We start from the raw sequence: 18771 nt of genomic DNA on the forward strand, positions 1-18771 counted from the left end.
GAAATTTTCTCTCTGGAAAGAATATAGAATTAACTGCATTGCAAATATGGGGACCTCGAGAGCAATACAGCAGTGCAGAGCATTTAAAAGTGCCAAAAGGAAAAGATAAATACCACCATCATTTATTGTAGGTAATAGGAAAGAGTATACCTATTTATTGTAAACATCGATAATAGAAACAGTTTATTAAAAGTCACCTGTGATCCTTCTTGACATATAAGCCACTTCTCTGATCAACAACATGGATTTTAACTACAGGATGAGATACTAGGAGATCAGTTTTAAGTCGGTCAGATCGATGGATATAAACTCCCAAAATCAGATCATCAGCAAAACCAAATTTAGACTGAGTTGACATTTCTGAATTCTTCCTTTCCTCATCATTTTCTGCAGCAACTTCTGTGGTTTCTTCTAGAAATAGGAACAAAGTAAATAAACTGTCACCAGTGGAACATAATAACCTCAAAGCAGTAAAAATGTTCTGTATTGTCTTAGCAAACAATAGTAAAGCAATAATATTAAAAGTGTTCTTTATGTAATAGGTTAAAATAAAATTATCGAATTTGCAGCATCTTTAACATGTATGAACATACACAGAAGTACGTATTAATTAATATAATCTATTCCTATTAACAAATATTTTCATTTAAAAATCACAGGTCTTCCTCTTGATTGAGGTTCTTCCGTGCCACAATGACTTAAAATCCATACAGTTCAACAGCCTACTCTAGACTATAGCCTGCAGTTGGTTTTGTTTGGTTTGTTTTAGAAAAACAGACAAAAAATAAGGCAAGCAGAAACTGATGCTTTCTCCATGTGTATTTTACCCTGAATATACCAAACACTGTTTTCAGAAACTCCTCATTTACAAGTTACGAGGAGACTACAATACTTGATAGATATCAAGATACCTATGCCTCAGTATCAGTAATTTCCTTTTTTTAAAATCTATTTCTTACTTTGGCCTCCACAATATTTGAGGAATCAAGTTCTCCAATTTTACTACGCATTGCATGAAACAGTATTTCTCACATTTGAATTGAGCCATCAGGTCAAAACAGTGGCGATGAACCATTTTCCAGCATAAAGTAAAAAAAATAATAAAATAATAATTAAAAAATCAGAATATGCATCTTAATAATACACTGTAAAGGTGGTGTATATGCATTTTTATATTATGCTTAAAAACTCCCAATTTTTAAAACTATGTCTCAAAACTATTTATAGTAAATGAACTTTCTAGATTTTAGATTGATACATCAAACTTCCTCACAAATATGCCTCAGAATTGGAAGAACAAAAGTACAGTTAAGCAACTAAAGAAACAAGCAACTACTGTGTTACCACTAGGGATAAATATTTCTGTAGCAGCACAAAAAAACTAGGTAGCAAAGTATACACTGTTATAATATTTTGCTGGCAGACCTTTTCTGGTTTTCTTTTTAACCTTCCTGGCTTTAGGTTTCTGTTTATCCATGCTTTCCTTTAGTGCCTGTCCTTCTGATGTAAATAGTCTTTCAGGTGACTGACTTTCATTGCCATCTTTTTCCAGATGATGCTGCAGCTCAGAAATGGACATTGCACTGCAAAGTAATGAATTACTGTCAGGGCAATTGCACTCCACTGCATATACTGATACAATTACTCATTACCATTACCAATCCACTTGGAATTCTGTAACTTATCATCTGTCTATGCTGAAAATGCAACACTCCTAACCACCCACGTTAGTGTCTTGCCTTTCTCACTGCTCTCCCTCCTTCACCTCCCCCTAATTTCCAGACAATTGCAGAACTGCTTATGTGACTAGAGCTAAGCTAATGCTATTCTGCTGGATCAGGGCCATCACTTACCACAAAAAAAAATAAAATCATGCATAAAATTATGTTCAGTTACTTAAGAGTGAGTTCCACAGAAAACACAGATCAAATAGCAATGGAGGATATTAAAAAAAAAAAAAAAAGTTAAAAACAATCTGTGAGCTAAACATTAATCACGACAGAATTTTGAAAAAGTATTTGGTAATAATTTTCCATGACAGATTCATCCAATTAATCACTTAGGAAATATGAACAATTTATCAGAAAGCTTCTGTCTATCTTAAAACAAAATGAAACATTTTGCTTAAGTTCACAGACACACAGCGTACAGTTTATTATACCTTGTTTCAGCTTCACTTAAAACTGCTATTTCTTTCTTCTTTTTTTTCTTTTTGCCCACTTCATTGTTCAATGCAACTTCATGGCTTTGAACAGCGGAGGTAGATTCAGACATCTGTTCTTTAAGTTTCTTTCTCATTTTCTTTTTAATTGCATTTGCCTCATCCTCAGCCACATGCAGCTGATAGGCTTGAATTAGCTGCTCTTCCTCTTCTAATTCAGTTACATTTCTCACTTCAGTCAAGGAATTTTTAATCTTTCTATCTGCTTCTTGAGGAAGTACATCTGTTTGTGATTTACTTCGTGTTTTCTTCTTTGGAAAATCATTAGTCTGTTTTTCAAAACTCTCCAATTTAGCTTCATATAAATCTTCCTCCTCATTAAATTGTTCTTGTAACAGTGATTTCTTTTTCTTCCTGTTTGACTTTGGTTGCTTTTTCTTCTCTCCACTAACAATATCATTGTTTATTTTCTCTGCAATTGATGCTTTCTCTCTCAATTTATTTTTTGTAAATCGTGGACTCTGTTCTTCAGGATTATATGTGTTGTTTATAATTGCTTCATCATTCACGCTTTCCTTAGATAGATCAATTTTATTTCTAAAGGTATCAAGCTATAAATGAAAAGAACATAAAACACATTTGAACTAAAAATCATGTCCTAAAGATAAACGTAGCACTTCATGTTATTCCTTCAGCAATCTTACACAAAGTAAAACGAAATCAAAGATTTAGTTATTTTCTTGTTTTGATTTTACAAGTGACAGATTGAAAGTCAACAGAAAATTCACACTGGAAAAAAACATTTGGTGTTTGGCCACCTGATCCTCAATGTTTCATATGTTTTTAAATAACTTTTATGTATACCCAGTAAAAAAAGAAATCAAGTCTACTCCATAAACAGATGCCAATGTTTACACTATGGAAGACTTGAAGACTACATGCAGCACAAAACCAAATATTTTTATCCATTGAAAATGCAAGTTAAGAGACAGACTTCTAGCTCAGATGTTTTGCTTCTCAAAATTTATCAATGAAATCATATTAAGAAGGGCTAAAACAGAAAAACAGACTTCCATTAAGACTTCTAAAAAAGCCCAAACCAATATAAGTTGGAAAAAAAAAAACAAACAACAAAAACCCACCCCACATTATTCTTAGTGGAATGGCAGAGAGTTAATCTAGAGAACAGCCTTGTAAAAACAGCAAAGATGAATTTCAGCTAATGCATTTGCCTGTGCACCACTTCTAATTCTTGGAGGTGTTATAGAAAACATATTGTAAACTTTCCTCTTCCCTTCAAGTTTCTATTCCAGGTTACTAAAGGTCATAATGCTACCTCCCTTGGATGTGAAGGAGATCTAAGCAACCTGATATAGCTGAAAATGTTCCTGATCACGGTAGAAGGCTTGGACTAGATGACCTTTAAAAGTCCCTTTCAATCCAAACTATGATTCTGTGATATCACCAAAGAACACAGCAAGTAACTGTCTAATTCTGTAAGGAGGTCAGCACACTCTGATCCTCGACAAAACTTCTATGAAGTTGCTGAGGTTCATTTACTCTGTTGTCTTCCAGAAAAATCCCTTAGAGACTCATCATGAAACATCAGAAAGGACTTTAAAAACCAATGAAAGCAAATTAAAAATAAAAAAGTTTGGAGAAAATATATGTATATGCATACAATCTTTTATTTGCCAAGACTCTTCCTCAATAAACACAGACACTGTCCCTTTCTAGCTGGGATACTTCTCCCAGTTACAGAATCATGTTTGCCTCAAATATTTGTAAAGAGGGACAATATGTATACTAAGTGATCACCAAAACATACAAGCATATAAGAAGAAAACAGAGAGAATGAAGTTGCAATGGCAATCATGCTTTGGAGGATAGATCCTGACTTAAAAATGCCCACCTGTGAGAACAGTATTCTGTGACTAGAAAGAATACCCAATGTGCAAATCATCTACCTTCATATTCTAGGCTCTTAATTATGTGAGCCTGCAAACCTTCCTCACTGTCTTGTTTTATTCACATCTGACACTTGAAGAGAGAACCTGGTGAGCAAGGAAAATATTACAAGAACTGAAGAAAGAGAATGAAGGAAAAAGAAAGGCAAATTTGAAGTATATGAGTAAAAGCACAAGAAAAAAAAACCAAGGAAGTTTAGTATTTGTATGAGAAAATCAACAAATAAAATCAGTGCGACAAGAAAAATACACAAAGACAAAATTTAACACATAAGTAAAAGCTGATGTCTAAAACTATAGACAACTAGAGACCTAAAAATGCAATAACTAGATTTATTAATGTTAATTATTAAACAACACTCCACAAATAAAGCATAAATTTAGCAAAAAAAGCACCTAGAATGTCATGCTAGTATGCTTATCTAAGACATCATAAAATCTAAAGCCATTCATATATCTTTTCATTAGGTATCTTTATTTTTAGCTCATATGTCTAAAAATAGTTTAAACACCAAATAATGAAAAAACTGTCCTTGTATCTTCATCTTATACTTGATTAAACAAAGTAGTAACATCATATTTATTCATAACTCAGTGTTTCAAGAAGATGTGGAAAATCACATATAGGTAACTTGAAATACAGAACAGAGTAAGGGAAAGAAAACAATTAAAGCATCAAGCTTGGTATAAACTAAAAAAAAACCCAAACAAACCAGAAACAAAAACTTCCAATAGTTTACTTCCTTACCTTTGTTTCTATAAATGGCTTTAACTGCAGAGTATGATGAATGAAGATTAAAACACACCAACAATTAAGACCCAACAGTGGCCAATAGCTGAGGTCATGCTTTGCCTTAGACAGAACATTAATCCATTAAGCCCAAGAAGTAGAATTCCTAAAGGAATCCTAAACAAACAGTCCTCATCTTTGACCTGTTCAAGAGTTTCTAAAACAACTGTGACATTCAAGAATCATTTCTTTAAAGAAATCATATCCTTAAAGAAATCTAGAAAAAACTGGCTTGAAATATTTACTAGAACTTGTTATTTATTATGCCTACAAACAAAAACCATAGGTTGGAAAAAACCACTAAGATCGAGTTCAACTGTTAATCCAGTACCACTGTGTTCACCATTAAACCATGTCCCCAAGTGCCACATCCACACGCCTTTTGAACACTTCCAGGAATGGTGACTCAACCACTTCCCTGGACAGCCTGTTCCAATGACTGACCACTCTTTCAGTGAAGAAGCTTTTCCTCATATTCAATCTACCTCCTTTCAGGTAGTGTAGAGAGTGATAAGGTCCCCCCCAAGCCTTCTTTTCACCAGGTTAAACAACTCCAGCTCCCTCAACTGTTCCTCATACGACAGGTCCTCCAGACTCTTCACCAGTGTCACTGCCCTTCTCTGGAAACACTCCAGCCCCTCAATGTGTTTCTTGTAGTGAAAAGGAACAAAACATACATACACAAATATGTGTCACAACTAGTAAGCACACAATTATAGCAAATTTACTTATAGGAAAAAAAAAAACCACCACAGATTATCCCTATAATGAAAAAAACCCACAATCTCAAACTACAGTAAATTCCTAGCACATTTATAGATACTGCAGGCAGCACAAAGCTGCTTCCACAGTTCAAACGCAAATTCCTCAGATACACAGCCTGTATGATCTTAATTCAGGCCACTTTTTCCACATGTTGTAGTTATATGATGTAATTAAATAGAGAGGAAAGATGCAAAGGAGTCACAAAACAATAAAGTAAAAGCCATTAGATTAGGACTCAGGCAAAGGCAGGGATACTGGTATAGATTCTCTGACTGAAATGCAGGACTGAGAAATACCAACTAAGAGAAATTGTCAATACATAAACACACTTGAACTGAGTTAGAGAAAGCAGTTAGGCTGGAAAAGCAGCTCAGAGAATCGACCCTCTGGAGTAACTCCAGAGACAGGCCTCTGACCTGAACATGACTTCAGCTTAAAATCTGGAACAAATAAGAAGGCTTTTTTTCAAAACAGCTCCATAGCTACATTACAACACCAGGGCAGAGGAAACACTCTTTCCTGAAAACAGACTTGTTTGCACTACTGGCTTGATAGGAAAGATGGGTGCCAGCCAAGATGCAAGCAGGTGGGCTAACACTCAAGGCTCATATCACAGTGAGCCAACCTCAGGTCACATAACTCGCCGTTTGTGTCCCAGAGCTGACAGAAGGGACAACACCTAATAATCTTACGCCTTCTTAAAAAGGCTTCTCAAATATGCATGAGTGGAAGCTGGCAACATATCAAGTGAGTTTGTCACGAGTATCTGGAAACTCACATAACCAGATTTACAAAGGTACCTGAACTTCTTCCCCTAACACAGGCAAACCTTGAAAAATTAGGGGTGGACACTGCCAGCCCATTGAAGCACTGACATGTACCACTTGTAAAAGACCATTTACTTAAAACTGAATTGGTAATGAATGTACTTGTGATGCTGATTTGTTAAGAAAATCTTCATGTGCTAGGAAACCAATTTTATTGCCATTGCTCATATAAGACTATAAAATGTAGACACACTAAGCTAGAAGACCCTTAATTTACAGATAAGATGGGCTTGGACAAGTTTCATCAAATTCTAACAAAAAACATTGAGAAAACGTGTAGGTACATTATACAGTCAACTATTAGCAGTTCTATTATTTTAAACATAAGAAATAAAGAAACATAGGAAACAAAGCAGAAACAAACAAGAAACACAAGAAACAAATGGATAAAACCCAGCAGAAATCTCCATAATTATTCAGTGTCTGTCAGCATACCCAAAAAAAACAGAACTTGGGAAAATTCTACAACCTTAAAGCTCTGCAGGTTTTACATCTGAGACAGATGCTAAAGTACTGAATTGGTCAGAAGAAACCTGAAAAACCACCATCTTACCCAAAAGAATACAATAATTGTCAAGCCTGAAGATGGACTCCTACTATCTGTACCCACATGAAATTCCAGACTCCAGCCTGTCATTCAGGGCCTTATGAAGAAAGAGAAGGAGCAGGTTCAGTGAAGCAGGAAATATAAAGCTTCAAACAGGTAAATCCGTTGCAGTCCTGCCTTGAATATAAAACCTTAGTACCAATGTACACCCACCCCAATTTGTAATCTGATCAGTCTAGGAAAGAAATTTTTGCCTCCATTATGGGATCTTGCTTTTCATCTGGTAGAAAAATTCACTTACGTTTTCAGAGCTAAACATGCTCTTTTCTACCATAAAATTTAGATTGAACCAAATAAACTTAATTTTTCTGCTAACCTTAGACAGATTAAAATAGCTGGGCAAAATAACCTGCACATTGCCTGAACTGAAGTTTGCCTCATTCTAACAACTTGTAAGAGGAGGAACAACTGGTAAAAAAAATTATGGTGACTGTTTGCCCTAGAAAAGATACTAGCAAATTCACTTTCTGAGTGTGTCTCAATTGCTTGTATCTGCAGCCATGCCTTTAGGCTTCACACCACTGCCCCTGTGGCTACTGAAAAGCAAAACAGAGCTTGCACTGGCCACAGCTGATGCCTATTTTCATCTCCATTACAAGCCCCTCACTCCTATTAGTTGTGACTTCAAACACAGCTGATGCCTATTTCCATCTCCATTACAAGCCCCTCATTCCTATTAGTTGTGACTTCAAACTCATCCTGCCCTACAGATATCAACCTTTCCTCTTCCAGCCAGGCTGTTTCCCTTCTCCCCAGGCAGGGTCTCCAGGCAATGGGCACACAGAGCAGCACAGGCAAGCGGGCAGGCAATCTCCTTATCCTCAATTCTGTCATTTAAAACCACAGCAACCTCCTGCAGCTCCAGAACTCAGATTTCAAAGAAACAGTGGACTATGAGGGAAAAGGTTTTATTAATCTAAGAAAGGCTAGAGCAAAGACAAAGGAAGGAAGCAGACTGGTACATTTCCAGTTGAAATATGCTCTCAACCAAGACCAGTTTCTGATCAAACCTAGGATACCATTTATGGCAAGTGCGTGACACAAAGACAACCATCACTGACAAATTTCACATTATTTCAAGATATGTGAAACTCTATATAGTTAAATCATATGAACTGAAGAAAACAGGAACAAAACCAGCAAACCTCCTCCATCTACCTCCTCCTCCCTCCACTCCCACACACATTTATTTCTTACAGAGAAATGACTGTTTATTTGCTGAAGCTTTTACAGAAACTTCCACTTAAAAGCAACCAGCATGGAAAATACCAGCCTGAGCTCTTGTAACTTTGCCACACTTTAAGGAAAGTTCTTGGTTTTTAATTGCTTTGATTGGTAAAAATCTAGTTTCAACAAAGCCATAAAGTTAGGTTTCACACTGATCCTAAAAATGCTTCCTAATTTTGATTCAGGTCATTGTGATTTTAAGTGTTTCTAGGTAACTCCAAAACACTAGTGTTTTATATCAGAGACTTCTGGAATGGAAACCAAATTTAAAACCAAAGTAAGTGTAAAATATTTATGAGTAATATCTATTTGCATATGAACACATAATTATGTACTTAAAAATAACAATTAAAAATTCATATTTCATAAGGAAGGTTAACCTGAGGAAGAATTTAGTCTTGTATTTAGACAAATGCCAGCAAAAAAGGAAAAAAACTACCCTTGAACTCTCTGTGATATATTTTAGACATCATGTTAATTCTTTGTATAGACTATTGACTAAATACAATATACTTCAAGGAACATAAATAAAAAAATCCACACAAAATTAAACTTCAAATTGCCAATATAAGGCAAAATAGCAATACTAAGTTTAATATAACTATTCTGAATATATTTAATATATATAACAAATACAGGTAACATTTTGATATTACACAAAATACCACTTCTTTGTCTTAAATGAATATTAAAGAAGGAACATTCATTTCCAGCACCTGATAAGGATATTGCAAGAAAAAATACTGAAAACATAAAACCTAACAGGAGGAAAGTAGAAAAACAGAACATTTGTCTCTTAAGCAAATTGCTTTCTTTTTAAATTCCAAATCTTCTAAGTCAATAATCAAGTATATATATGACTCATATTAGACATTTATTCTCCTGTTCAGAAAAAAGACTAGAATCTGAACCATAATTCAGAGGAATTTCTGAGGCTATTTTAATGACAGATATGCCACAAATGAAAATGTCATTTAACCATAAAGTCAGGGTGATAAAATCCTTCCTAATAGGCAAGTCACAAGCTAAGGTCAAAATCTTTAAAAAAAGTGGACGTGTGAACACAGGACCACTTAGACACAAAGCTCAGCACATGCAGAAATATTCTGATCACTGACATCAAATTCAAAAGAAAAAAGTAGAAAATTGAATAAAGTTAATTATTATCTCTAATATTATTACAATTTCTCATCAGTTTTCAATTCACAGCTGTATTAGATGGACATACTTGTATTACACAGATGTAGTACTCTCAAAATCAAATACTTTTAAGGCCATAATTCTACTAGCCCTCAAACATCTAATTAACTCCAAGTAAAGTCAATACTGAATTTGAAAATCTTAAAAATTTTAGAAAAAATGTGAATTGAAAACAAAGTACTGGTAGGCATTAGGTAAATGTATGCCTGCATGTGCCACTTTCTTTTTACAAGTATTATGGTCTATATCTCCAAATTACAAGGATGCATTGCTGGTACACAAACAACAAATAAAAGCCACATCAAAAACAAGGGATACGTGCAGAAACATAATTTATACTTAATTTTTTTTTAATGTTTACAGTTCCTTTCTACAGTACATTTTCCTGATCTTTTTTCCATTATGGAAGGCAATCAAACAAAACTTACATGTGTTCTAACTCACCACAATACTCTCTGGAGAGTCAAACTTCTTTTTCTTTGATTTCTTTGCATCTGTTAGGCCTGCATGGCGTCTGAAGATTTCCTCAAAGCGGACTTTGGTTTTTGCCTTTGCCTCACTTTCAACTGTAAAAAGAAATCTAGAGTATGATTCACTATCTCAATAATCACCATTGCTAAAAAAGTGCATAATCATGATTTAAAATTGCAAAGGATGAGAATTATTTATCAGGGAAAGTTTACCAAAAAATTCACTTAGTATTCAGTTAAGAAAAAGACTATTGAATCCTCAGCTACAGTATATTTATCATTGCCATTACAATTTTTACAACAGTCCCCAAGTTTAAAATAAAAAAAAAAACACTTCAAAAATCAACTATAATCATGCATTCAAAAACAAGCCAATGCAGCATTAAAGATTTATAAAAGACAGAAGTAACTTCTACCATTTGCATCCAGTTCTAACTATAAAATATGTACTGGAAATCAAACACAAGGTATTCTTACCTGCTGGCATTTTCAGTCCTCAGTTAGAAGTGGCTCAAAACACCAGCTGCCTTTTCCTCAGAATTCACCGTTCTGTTTAAAGTAATTAACAATTTTCATTAACATAACTGGTCCACAGACTTGAAGCTAACAATTGAATGTGTGCTGATTAATATTGAGTACAGCTCAGGATTCTCAGCATCTGATACTTATTATTTGAGAGTAAATAAACAACAACACTACAACTGGCAATAGCCAAATAATTCAGCACTATAGTCCTACAATCTTCTAAAAAACCCAACAGTTTATTTAAATAATAATGACCCACAAAGCCATTTATTTTGAAGCCTTTCTAATCAGGTTCCTATCCTGACAGCATCATTGAGGAAGTCACATTGTAGTCAGCTCATAACTTCCAAAGCAAAGATTAGTATCTGCCAGCAAATCTAACTTTACTACAAATCTCTAAATATTTATGTTTACACAAAGCATTTGTATTTTTCTTAAAGCAGACAAGCAATTACATGAAACTCATTTCTCTAAACAGAAAAATGTTAGGCCCTACTGGTTGTGGAGAAAAGCCTACAAATGCAATCCAAACAAAGCTTGAAGGCAAGAAAAAATATTACACAGCTTTATCTTTTCATCAAGAAAATTCAGAATGTTTTACAAAAAACTTTAATACAAAAAGCTGTTTTGTAAACAGCAGAACTAATGAAACCTAGATTTCTGAAGGTGTTATATTCCCCTTAGCCTTCCATACAACAAACTATTGTACCTATTTCCCTGACACCCCATCCAGCAACAGCTCCAAGTTCTCCCTAGGCAACATGTCCTGTTAAACACCAGGAACTCAAATTGAATAGACACCCAGACTACATCAATCCTAACAAATTAAGACATAGCATTAAATACTGCCAGGATATGGTTGCATTACTCTTGCACCACTTTGGTCCAAGTCACCTAACACTCACCTATATAGGGGTTAGGAGTTATTATGGATTATTATTAATAGGTGGTTCGCATGTAGCCACTCTGACTTGAGGCTGAGAGAGTTTAATAGCAGTAAAGTGAGCCAAACATACCACAGGGCCTCAACATGCACTCCTGGGCACACACATCTCATACCAGCACAGGCAAGAGCTGAGGCTATATTGGGTCCCCAAGAATCTGCACCACCGTACCCTCAGATCCCTCTCACCTTTATTTCATAGCGTTACTTGCACAGGCTACATACCTTCAGGTCATTCAACACTTGCTACTTAGAGTGCTGTGGCCTGCTGGATAGCCAAACCAAACCAAATTAAGAAAAAAAAAGCAAGAAGTGTTCAGGTTGCTTTGGGATTCTAGAAGTGCTGATTAGTCAGTAAAGTAAGGTGTCATTACTTTATATCTTCAGCAAAGCATTTACATTAAGTATCCAGCATTCTAAGGATGTTTGAAATGAGTAAGGATGGTGTGGTGGTCCCAGAAGGGACTTTATTGAAAGCAAAAAAAAGTTTAGTTCTGTTATATGTTTCACCAGGACACTCATGAGGTTGCAATATTTTCACTCACTGAAACATGTTTTGACTCGCAAAGCAAAGCTTTACTGTCACAACTAAACCAGTAACAATTAAAAGCAACACTTATTACAAGAAATGGTACCAGAAAACACCACTGGAAAATAAAACTGCTTTTGCAATTTATACTTAGTAACATCAAGTGGGCATTTTAAAAGTACTACAGTTATTAAGTGCTGCTTTTCAAGTAGTCAATTCCCAATTGTCTAGAAAACTCCTATAATTTAGAAAAGTAGAAAACTAGACATGTTTATAAATACAGCAGATTCTATCACTTTAATCATTCACTGAGGACCACAGGAACATGGAAAAGTCTCTTATGATTAGTTGAGTGATTACAATCAGCCCTTGAAAACTAATTACGAACAAATGAAATGCTAAAGGGCTCTTAAAACAAAAAATGAGAGATAATATAGAACACAAAAGCAAAATGAGTAAAGTATATACCTGTTCCAAGTATAGAAATAATTTTATGGTCAAAGGTTAAATAAATCAGATCACAGAAAACCCCCCAAAACTCAACCTATAAGTAAGTTAATTTTGCAGATACATTCGCTTACAATGAAACAAACACCTTTCCAAAGGCCAGGTTCACCTCACGGCTACCATCATTCTGCCTATTTATTCAGTAATTGTCTATCCTCTTGCGGCAACAAAATTAAGAGATAAAGTCTTCCTGATAGTGCTATTATTTAATATACGTTTCCAATTTAGAGTTTCATGACATTTTACATAGTGTATTAAAGCAACTATTAGACTTGCGTAAATATAGATCATTAATCAGCAGGGGTAAGTAAGATCAAGGCTGTTTACTTAGTGTAATCTCACCTTGAAATAGGAGAGATTTAATGGTATATCAAAGTTCAGCAACCACAGTGCCCCAATCTGAATAAATTCAGTTATCATCAATTTTGTAAAATGCATTTTTGCCGGATTAGATTGGATCTCTTCCATGTTAGAAAACATAAGACAATTCAGGAATGACAAAAATACATACCTGGAACAGTGGCATATTCCAGCCACCACGAGAAACAAACTAATGAAGTCCAGACTTTCAAGAATTATTATACACTTTCCCAAAAATCACCTAGTTTGCTCTTTTCTAATATTACATGTACATATATACATATATATCTAAAAATGCATACAGAATGTATTTATAAAAGTGATTGCGCATTAAATTCTTGCTCTTTTCACAATATTGTGCAATACTGAGTTCCTCTGTTCTACACCTGTAATATAGGAATTCTCTGTGCTAAACATGCCCAAAAGGCCACCGTTCACAAAACCCACTTTTATTGGTCAATAAAAAAAGATATAAATCAAACCTATACTATAATGAGCAGAACATATAGAATCTGTACTACATATTGCTAAGTGACAAACTTCCTACCCATTTAGGACCATTTAGGAAACCAAGTTGACAAAATATAATTGCACACCTCAGGATTTTCCTAAACTAAAATCCTCAACTTTTCTTTTGTCACAGAAAGTGAGTGCAAACTTCAGTGGCTGAAAACAAGTAGAACATCAGACCTTGTTTACTTATCTTTTAGATCATAATTAGAAATCTTAGGTTTTACTAGTAGGTTTCTAATGCTGCTACCTGTACGTATCACTACCTTGAATCCGAAAGAACTTCAACTCAGAATTATAGAGCAAAATAACACTGAACTGAATCTGTTTCTCTTCACCATTGATAAATGTGACATCAAAAAACAACCTGGTTTTATTAAAGAAAATTTAGTATTTAAGTCCAGAAAGCTGATAGACAGCTTTATTATTATAATGTAAACACCTATGTACTTGCAGATCAATAAACACTACTACCAGAAGTGCAGTAGCCTTCTTCCAGTTTAGATGTGCCTGTAAAAACCTTGTGTTCAAACTAGTTTAAAAAGATGTTTTAAAAAGCTGGTGCTACTCTCAGTTTTCTAGTAGTATCAAAAAGCTTCAGCTTCAGAGAAAGTGTTGGGATGGGTTTTTTTCCCCCAGAAATTTGGCAGCTTTAGTCAAGAGAAAGTTGCAAACAGACTCGGTCTGCTCTGATAACAAAACTATGGACTTCAGTTCTATGTAAGGAAATACATCTGACTTCTACTGTTTATTAAAGTCTCTGCCTTATCTGATAATCATGAAAATGCTTTCTCACCAAGTATTTTAATTTCCAATGCGGCATTTTGCTTTGCCTAGAAGAACAGTGGTAGATAAAACAGCTATAAATGAAAATTCACAACACACACCGCTACTGGACTAACCAATGGAGTTATTTAATGAGCACGGGATGTGAAGATGCACATTCCTCATGGGAGGGAGGCATCCCCGCTTTGGAGCTCAACGTGCCAGGCACGGACGGAGCAGCACTGTGTGTTCACGTGCCGCGGGATATAAACTAACCACGCAATGTTACCCGAGTGAACTACAAAGCTTGGAAAGACGGGGGGGAGGGGGAAATAATACGGCTCAAGGGATTACAGCTTCCCGCGGCACTGCTTCGTGCCACCACGCAGCGCCGAGACCGGCAGGCAACAGGTCTCCCTAGGCCGCCTGCCCCGCGGGGTTACCCTGAGCAACCACGCCGTCCGAAGGAGCGGGACGCGCTCCCACTGCTTCCCGAAGCGCGCCGAGGCCTCCCACGCATCCCCGCGCTACCGGCCCGCGCTGGCTGCCGCCCAACCCGCTCCCGCTCCCGGCTCCTGCTCCCCGCCCGCGCCAACCTCCCCGCCACGGCTCCCTGTGGCTGAGCCCCCCGCCCCGCGGCGGGCAGAGGAGCCGGGGGAGGGCACAGCGGAGGGGAGGCGGGACCCAGCCCCACCCGCCTTGGGGGGCGCGCACCGGGGCGAGCGGCGGCACGCGCCCGGCGGGACCCCGGCCGCGCGCAGCCTCCCCTTGGCTGGGGCGCGGCCCCGCTGCCCCCGCCGGCATCACTCACGTCGGTCCCATCCGCTCCCGAGGCGGCAGCTGCGGGTGCCCCGCCTTCCCCCCCCCCGCCCCGCCAGTGAGCTCACTCCCGGTCCCCCCTCCGCAGCCCCGCGCGGGTGGTTCTGCCCAAAACAACCCCAGCTTCCAAGGAAACGGCGCAGGCGCGGAGGGAAGCGGGGCCAGGAGGAGCGGGCGGGCCAGTGGCCGGGTCGCTTGGGGCCGCGGAGGGCAGCGCGTAGGAGACGGGGCTGTTGAGGGTGGTTAGGGTTGTTTTGTTGTGTTTTACTCAACAAAATCGCGGTGCTTGGCTGAGCGGTACCGTCTTCTGAGTTCCGGATCTGTTCACAGTGGTGTTTGCCTCTCATGCGTCATGAGTTCGTTACGAAAACCTTTCTGGAAACGCGAGGTTGGAATTTAATTTAAAAACAAAACAAAAAAAAAAGCGAGAGAGACTGTGAAAAGCATTAGAACCGGGAACCGTCTCGGGTATACTTTATGGTCCATTGGAAAAATGAGTCGGAAGTCCATAATAGCACTCCTGAGTTCACACTAACAGAAGTTGCTTGCGGAAGAGTGAAGTCTCAGGGTAACGAGCTCTATTGGAGTCAGGAGGGCGTCTGTCTAGCGTTTGAAATGGATATCAGCTTTCTGCAAACGGCAGCACGAGTGAATGTCCTTAAGCTATGCAGATACTGGAGAAACTTTTGGTTTTGTCTGCTTTAGTAGCTAACTTAAGCAGTGTTGGGTTGGTTGGGTTTTTTTTTTTCCTCTTAGGAGTAATAACTCATTACTAGAATGAAAGAAATCTGTGTTAATTTCTTCTGTGTAAAATCTGATTAAAACTAGATCATTCCTTCGTGCACTAGAGAGTTTGAGAAATTAATTAAAGGTTTTGAATGAATGTGGTCAGATCTTTTCAGAAGCAAAGTTGGGTAAAATTAGCCTTTGGTTGACAGTGAGCAATTTTTACCACCTAGAGGTGAGCTATTGCTTGTGATTCTATGGTTGTGACACAGTTCCCATAGTGTCTTTCAGATTCTGTGAATGAATTTACACTGGCTGCCAAAAGAATGCACATTCTGAAACCTTACTTCCTTGTTTCTCAGGTGTTACTAGTGATGGGTGCTGCTATCTCTTTCTGGTACTTACTTGTCCTTTGCTTTCTCAAATGCTTGCATGCCTTCATGTGATAGGTAGGGGTATTTCTTTTTTCATATGGCAGGTGTCCTGGGTTGCCTTGGCGTAATACAAACAAAACCCAGCTCCTCAGAATTTCTTGTGCTTCTTTTTTGTCCTTGGTATATTTGCATTCTTATATGTCTCCATCCTTGGTAGTACCCCAAACTGCATTAAATAATGGCTTTGAACAACCTGATTTCACTTTAAGGTTGGCCTTATATTGAACAGGACCAGAAATCCAGATGTTACTTCCTAAGTTGTATGGTTGTGACATTGTTTGTTATGTCTATATTTGATGTATAATTAGATGACAGTTCTAGTGCTAGTTTTCACAGTAGCCAAGACACTTCAAAGGGTCTCAGGGTTAGTCATAAATTAAACATCCTAATCAAAGGCCACACTGTATGTCTGTAACCTAGCAGGTTCAGAAAAATTCTAATCCAAATCCTAGCCCAAACTTCCAGTGTAGACAAAATGACAAAATGGTTCCCCAAGAGAATACTAATTTATTGATTATTGTGATATGTTACCTCTGTTTGATAAGCCTTATGTTACATCCACAGATTGTTTAGGATGCAGCAGAAAAGCTGCCTCTTCAATGTTTTCGTTTGTAAACATCAGTACCAATCCTGACAACACCAGTACAGTCAATCACAGAATCACAGAATCTTCTGAGCTGGAATGAACCCACAAGAATCATCGGGTACAACTCTTAAGTGAACAGTCAAGAAACAGATAAGGTTTATACCTAACTTGTCAGCCACGATCTGACAAGCTGTACTAAAAACTAGACATTTTCTTGAGAATCTGTTACAGGGCAGTGACTGTGAAGACAGACTCCAGAAAGCTTTCAATACACTAGCTTGCACAGTAACCTGAGAGCTCCCTTGCACAGTTTTGTAAGTTATGTCGTTGTAAGGGACAGTTAATGATTTACACATTCTGAGATCACCAAAAGACTTTTGAAAACTGAAAAGAAGCAGCAGCTCACCCAGCAAAGCCCTGCCCCCCCCCTCCCCCCATCTTTCTGGGATGGGTTGCAACACTGGTATAATATGCATAAGCACTGTTCCTCCCCAGCAAACACAAACCTACATACTGTGCATGTACACAGATATTCTAGCACAGTCTCCAGTGCTGTCTCAATGAACTCTTCATCATGATTAAAGTTGGGACAGCAGGCACAGCAGTAGAATATATTGCTGGGTATGGCAAACCAATGTGGAAAGCAAGGCAGGTTGAAATGAAAAGTGACTCATGGTAAATTCTGAAGAGTGCTATCATCCTTGAAATTATGCTTCCTCTGAGGATTAGGATTGGAGTTAAATAAGAAGGATGAAGATGTGGATTGGTGTCCACCATATAAAGCCTCAGGGTATGTAGGGTTGTGATTCTTAGATGGTAAATGTTGAGGCTATTGCTAGATGGCTTTTCTGAGAGGAAGACTGAAGAAAGATCCTACTTTTTCAAATCTGTTAAAATGTAAGATCCCAGAACTCTCCAGTGTTTGGATAGATACTGAGCCTGGCAGAGTGAGTGGCTGTCCTCGCTCAGGCTAGGACAGGGGTAGTTTTTGCAGTAGGTGGGAGGGGACATGGCTAGGACGTGGAGGTTATTCTGTACCACCTCACATCATTGCTGGGGGAGGGGGAAAAGGGACTCTTCTTTCAGGGAGAAGGGGTCCCTTCTGGCCAAGCAAGGCCAGGGTGGACATAATGGTGGGTTAATGTTGATCCCAAGCCAGAGGGAGCAGTGAGGGTGGAGTGGCTGTGGTCGGGTCAAGCTCTGCACTCTCTCTTTTGTACACTTTTGTTATTCATATTATTGCTGTTACTGTTCATTTTATTATCTCATTGCTGTTTCCAGTAAATTTTTCATACCTCAGCCTGTGATCTTTGCCTTTTGTGCCTCCAGTTCTCCAATCTGCTGCAGCAGGGAGGAGGAGGGAAAAGGAAGGGAAGGATTGGACTCAGTGATCTCGGAGGTCTTTTCCAACCCAATCGATTCTATGATTCTATGATTGACTGAGCTTTGTGTGGTTTTGCACTTTCAGTGGGAACAGTAAACTGAGGAGTACCATTCCTAACCACGGCAGTGGCCTATGGCAGCTGGGAGGCTCAGTTATGGTTAAAAAACCAGTCATTTTTAATCACTGACATAGAAAGCAGATTTGATGTCTGATATTTGATCTGTCAGCAGTAGTAATGGGCTACAAAGCCTTCTAAATAAACTTGGCACTAGACATCAACAGGTTTTCCTATTACTAGTACAAACTGATGTCAAGTTTCCAGGAACACTTGTTTCATGAGAATGTCTTAAAGAGTTCTGTGGCTACTACACCTATGAAAAACACAAGGTATTTGTGCACTCTAAGTTCTATAAGCAAGTAGTGGTCAGGCCCATTTTCCATGTCAAAGGAGAATACATCTCACCTCTTCAGCTGACTTGTTTAGTTGGCTGGATTCTTTGGGCTATAGGCAGATGAAAACACTGCAGCTCTTATTCATAAAGAATAGATTCTGTGATAAAACAAATAAGTCTATGTTAAATTTGGTACCTTCATCCTGGGACAGTTAAAAATCACTGTTCTGGAGTTAAGAATGTTCCATATAGAAAGCTACTGTAAGCCAAGGTTTGA

At 37.8% G+C, this 18771-nt stretch overlaps 1 protein-coding gene across 14 annotated transcripts in view; it reads right to left on the reverse strand.

The window, feature by feature from the left end:
- AHI1 (Abelson helper integration site 1) overlaps positions 1 to 15027 on the reverse strand; it is a 95483-nt gene extending 80456 nt beyond the window's left edge. For 5 of the 14 annotated variants that reach the window (XR_003526046.1, XM_027633833.1, XM_027633822.1 and 2 more), the window contains exons 1-7: positions 14965 to 15027; positions 11708 to 11764; positions 10492 to 10563; positions 9989 to 10110; positions 2162 to 2772; positions 1426 to 1583; positions 198 to 411 (exon numbers count right to left, since the gene is read on the reverse strand). Coding sequence is in view for 13 of the 14 variants with exons in the window: in XM_027633833.1 (XP_027489634.1) it covers positions 198 to 411; positions 1426 to 1583; positions 2162 to 2772; positions 9989 to 10110; positions 10492 to 10501 (1115 nt within the window). In the remaining variant the exon portion in view is untranslated. Of the gene's footprint in view, positions 1 to 197; positions 412 to 1425; positions 1584 to 2161; positions 2773 to 9988; positions 10111 to 10491; positions 10564 to 11707; positions 13453 to 13474; positions 14148 to 14184; positions 14673 to 14964 lie in introns of those variants that run through there. The other 9 variants (XM_027633825.1, XM_027633824.1, XM_027633827.1 and 6 more) reach the window with 9 other exon arrangements.
- Positions 15028 to 18771: the final 3744 nt, after the last annotated feature.

Source organism: Corapipo altera, unplaced genomic scaffold (genome assembly GCF_003945725.1).
Source record: "Corapipo altera isolate COAL_440 unplaced genomic scaffold, ASM394572v1 2b, whole genome shotgun sequence".
Taxonomy (NCBI): domain Eukaryota; kingdom Metazoa; phylum Chordata; class Aves; order Passeriformes; family Pipridae; genus Corapipo; species Corapipo altera.